At 38.5% G+C, this 5,000-nt stretch overlaps 2 protein-coding genes across 6 annotated transcripts in view; one reads left to right on the top strand and one right to left on the bottom strand.

Annotated features, from left to right (window-relative positions):
* Nucleotides 1–935, top strand: part of LOC138971545 (caspase-3-like) — a 12,063-nt gene extending 11,128 nt beyond the window's left edge. For all 5 annotated transcript variants that reach the window (XM_070344292.1, XM_070344296.1, XM_070344294.1 and 2 more), the window contains 2 exons: nt 406–613; nt 823–935. In XM_070344292.1, coding sequence (XP_070200393.1) covers nt 406–613; nt 823–914 — 300 coding nt within the window. In that variant the 3' untranslated portion in view covers nt 915–935. The remainder of the gene's footprint in view (nt 1–405; nt 614–822) is intronic.
* An 855-nt stretch (nt 936–1,790) lies between these two features.
* LOC138970361 (ependymin-related protein 1-like) overlaps nt 1,791–5,000 on the bottom strand; it is a 7,443-nt gene continuing 4,233 nt past the window's right edge. The window contains exons 2-3 of the mRNA XM_070342822.1: nt 2,704–2,850; nt 1,791–2,007 (exon numbers count right to left, since the gene is read on the bottom strand). Coding sequence (XP_070198923.1) covers nt 1,910–2,007; nt 2,704–2,836 — 231 coding nt within the window. The 5' untranslated portion in view covers nt 2,837–2,850 and the 3' untranslated portion in view covers nt 1,791–1,909. The remainder of the gene's footprint in view (nt 2,008–2,703; nt 2,851–5,000) is intronic.

The raw sequence follows: 5,000 nt of genomic DNA, 5'->3' as shown, positions 1-5,000 counted from the left end.
ATGAATATGTTATATTCGGATTAAAAACAAGCTCTGAAAATTAAAAATATAAAAATTATGATTAAAATAAAATTTACGAAATCGATTTAAAAACAATTTCATCTTGTTGCTTGTCGGTTCCTGATTCCAAAAACATATAGATATGATATGTTTGGATTAAAAACACGCTCAGAAAGTTAAAACGAAGAGAGGTACAGAAAAGCGTGCTATAATTTCACTGCTTTTGCCACGAGCGTTTCACTTCCTTTGCCACGAGCGGTAGACTGACGATGCTACGAGTATACGGTCTTGCTGAAAAAATGCAGTTTCATTCTGTGAGTTCGACAGCTTGACTAAATGTTGTAATTTCGCCTTACGCGACTTGTTTCTTAGGTATTATTCTTCAAATGTTGTGAACTGTTGCAGCCAAGACAATCACCTCCCGAGAAGACAGGGCAGGAAGGGATCATACATGACTTGTTACAGAAAGCTGAGGGCATGAAGCCACATTTTGAATGGCTGACACATGCTTACAAGTGCCAGAATTCTAGCGGGTGTAAACAGCCACGCTGCCGAGAGATGAAGCATGTTATGGAACACATGAAGACTTGCACTCGTGGACAATCTTGCAAAGGTAAACTGCTGGCTTGAACTTTTAAAGCAGCTCTCATTGGAGTCTGATACGGACGTTCTTACGCCTCGAGCTGATATATATGCTTTCACCTAATTCCCGATAGGGCGACTGAAAAATGTGAACATCTAATAAAACCACATTTTATTATTATTATTATTATTATTATGATTATTATGGTTACTATTATTTTATTTTCTGTTTTGTTTCAGCTCTCCACTGTGCCGCTGTAAGTCCGTTCTTGGTCCACGTGAGCAGCTGTATGCAAGCTGGCTGTTCGGTGTGTCGGCGATTCAAAGAATAAACAAACAAACTAAAGCTAAAATATTGTGATACACTCTGTGTGTGTGTGTGTGTATGTGATTGAGTGTGATTGAGTGAGTGTGTGTGTGTGTGTGTGTCAGGTGTGTGTGTGTGTGTGTGTTCGAGATAATACTATATGTAGGCCTACACACATTCTGGAACCACACACATACACACGTAGCCTTCACACATGCATATACACACGCACACGTTTATTCATTTTGTTTGAATTCACTCGTTCCTCAAATACAGCATGAAGAACGATAAAAATAAAAAATAAATAAAATAGAGATGCTTGTAAACACCTTCCAGGGCTATAGAGCATTAAACGGTTACGATCACAATATGGCAGACAAGCAATACGTACAATCATCACCTCACGTACATACTGTATCTCATTGTTATTTCAGTTTTTTAATGGAAAGATAAGAAGGGAGATGAAGAGTATGTTTATTTTATATACTTTTGAAATGAACTGAATCGGCGATGTCATTGTACGTTTATTGTACTTTTTTGGGCTTTGTTTTTGAAGATGCATTTAGCATATAGTTTTGTGTGTCTGCTATTGTAGTAATGTTATATAATGTATGTAAAAGAAGTAAAAACGTGTTAACAAAAATTATTTTTATAGTGGTTTTTTTACAATTCTGGAGGGGGAGACATATAGAAAGCAAGAGAGAGAGAGAGAGAGAGAGAGAGAGAGAGAGAGAGAGAGAGAGAGAGAGAGAGAGAGAGAGAGAATTGAATTGAATTGAATTGAACTTTATTTAACAAGGATTAAGATTTAAGGCTACGCCTTTTCTTACAGTCTGTCCTTGGGACGCATAGACACACAATTATATCATTAAACATTAAAAATTAAAAAGTTGAGAGAGAGAGAGAGAGAGAGAGAGAGAGAGAGAGAGAGAGAGAGAGAGAGAGAGAGACAGCGAAAGAGAGAAAGACTGACAGACAGACAGAGACAGAAACGGAGACGGAGATAGATAGGGATAGCGTCTATTTAGGACAGCCATCCGGTAGATCGAACACACTGACTGGGACGTCTTTGATGCCCTCTGTCACGTTCTGGAAGTTTGACAGCGTCAGGCTCCACACTGCAAAAGTAAAACACAATTGTACACAACCAAAACATCAAACAACCAAAAAATGCAAGGACAATTTGATTGGAAAAAACCCCGACATTCTTTTCTGATTTCGTTTTTTGCTGAAAAGGGATATAATTATGTTAAACACACACATACGCACGCACACACACACACACCCACACACTCACACACACACACACACACACACACACACACACACACACACACACACACAGTACAACAGAAAATAAACGGCCAAATATTCTAATACGGTAGACTTATGCTGGGAGAACTAAAGCCATCTCATCGTCTTGAGAGAATGCCACAAAGAGTCTATAAAATAGAATTAAAAAAACCCAATATGATGTTAGCTTACGAAGAGCTAATAGACTGAGCAAAGCCAAAGGACACAGCCCTTAATCAATCGTTGCCTTTGTGTTAATACCTCCCCTCTCCCACCCCATTCAGTGATACGATTAGGTGCCGATAAACCATTTTCCATGCTCGTGTAGTACTGAAGATGGACTTTAAAGTTGTTTGAGTGTTATCTTACTTTATCTTATGTTATGTTATGTTATCTTATCTTAATTATCTTATCATTGTATCTTATCTGATCGTATCTTATTCTAATGATCTTACCCTAATGATCTTATCTTAATTACCTTATCTTATCTTATCTTATCTTGTTTGATCTTATCGTCGTACCTCCTCCAGTGGTGACTGTTGTCGTCACAAGTGGAAAGCAATCGTCATTGGACACCGTCACTCGTGACGTCACATTGCCAGAACGCCACACCAAAGTGTTGCCTGTCACACCACCATACACATGGCTTCCCATTGAAACTGCATCCGCTGGAACAAAAAAAGACCACTGGAATAACTGAAAGGCACAGTACTTATTAAACTGCACTTTGTATGCAGATGCTCGTCTGACAACAATCAATTCGTTGCCTGTTCTTTTCAGACGCTTGGAAATATTATTAAAAGGTAGCGAGCAATATTCTGTTCGTAATAAAATATTGATATTTGAGTCTGTCCAATCGTTTATTGTTAAATCTGGTCGACTGATTTGATGGATGTGTTCACGCATTGATAGTGTATATGTGTGTGGGCAGGCGTATGTGTACCTCCACACTGCCTCTCTCTGTGTTATCGTATTTGATTACATAAGCAGCGTATAAGTAATGATTATGATCGTTTGTCTCGTATTTTATATGTCAACGAATTACTGCCTTCCATAAAAAAATTGTTACATTTACTTGAATTTACATGTTGCATGTCTTAGACTTGATGATTAGAAAATAAGTTAAAACTAAATTATGATAAGACAGAGGCACTTCTGTGCATGAAAAAGTCCACTAAGTTCCCAAATTCTCAACCTTCGTCTGTCCAAGTAGGCAATACCGACATCTCTTTCTCTTCTTCAGCTAGAAACCTCGGCTTCACCATCTCCTCAGACATGACACTCAACACGCACATCTCCAACATCTGTAGGTCCGCATACTTTGAACTCCGCAAGATCGCAACCATCCGCCATACTCTGTCCGTTCAAACTACAAACACTCTAGTCTGCTCTCTTGTTCTTTCTAAACTTGACTACTGTAACTCTCTTCTCTCTGGCTGTCCACTCTACCTCCTGCACAAACTACAGAAAGTTCAAAATTCTGCAGCACGCCTGATCCTCAAAGCACGAAAATATGATCATGTCACACCACTTCGCCGCACACTCCACTGGTTACCCATCCAAGCCCGCATTGAATACAAACTGTCCACTCTCTGCTTTCACTTCTTCTCTGCCTCGTCTCCTGCTTATTTCTCTGAACTTCTCACTGTATACACTCCTGCTAGACAACTCCGCTCCTCTTCTGATAGCCGCACCCTAGTCATCCCACACACAAAATCAAAAGCATATGGACAACGCACTTTTGCATTTTGCGCATCTACTCAATGGAACTCTCTCCCCTCTCACATTCGCCACTCTCAGTCAGTACAGTCATTCAAGCGAGCACTCAAAACTCACCTCTTCCAGAAACACAACTCCTAAAGTCGCAACATTTTGCCATCCTGTTCTGTAACGGTTCCATCTCTATTCAGCTTGTTATTTTTGTCTTTTGTTTTAAATTATTATAAATATAATTTTTCACTGCAGTAGTCCTTTAACTTTAACCCTTAGCTGTAAGCTAGATAATTTTTTTTATGCACAAGTCATGTCGGTGCCACATAATGCTGACACACATGTTCCTGTGCATAGTTTATGGATAACGTGTAGTTGGGAAGTTAAGAGTAGAAATAATTAGTATTTAGTGTAGGAGGAGGGTTGGGGGTGGGTAGGGAGGGGGTGGGTATGGTTTACTTTGAGCAGGTCGGTTTCAGTTTTTAATAAACAATTCTAGAGAATTGTGTATCTTATATTTGAGTCTTTCGTGTTTTAGACATTGATGCATTTAATAGTTTTAACGAGTTGCCTTTTGTTTTATCATTCTGGTGTTTATCTAGATGTGCTGTGTATCTTATAAGAAGTTCTTAAAAGTTCGAAGTTATTTTAGCATATAGGTTTTTTATGGTCTTAACAGTTAAATATGTATTACGTTATCATTAAGATTCATGCTTTGTTAGCACTAAGCAGTTGTTTTAATCAGTCTGGTTTTCTCTTGTTTTCATCTTATGAACATTCTAAATGTTAGACTAACTTATTGTCTTGTACAGAATAACAACTGTGTGAATGGTGCTATACTGAATGAAAGAGTGTGACATGAAGTTCGTGTACATCATTGTAAAGAGTGTGAATGACGTTTTAGTTTAGATGTCAAGCGCTTAGAGCAAGCCTTTTTAACGAAAGTTTTTGATTTAGCGCTATATAAATGTTCTTATCCCAGCGAAGCTGGAGGTATCCCGTGAACGCTATACTGTAATCGATTTGAAAAATGTGCATACCGAATAATACATGATAAAGAAGGATTCTTTGTGCCCGGCTACGTGCTACAGTTGGAGATGGAAGTTCA

The sequence above is a fragment of the Littorina saxatilis genome, linkage group LG7 (assembly GCF_037325665.1).
Source record: "Littorina saxatilis isolate snail1 linkage group LG7, US_GU_Lsax_2.0, whole genome shotgun sequence".
Lineage (NCBI taxonomy): Eukaryota > Metazoa > Mollusca > Gastropoda > Littorinimorpha > Littorinidae > Littorina > Littorina saxatilis.
Note: the sequence above shows the minus strand (reverse complement) of the source record. Positions and strands in the feature narration are given on the sequence as shown.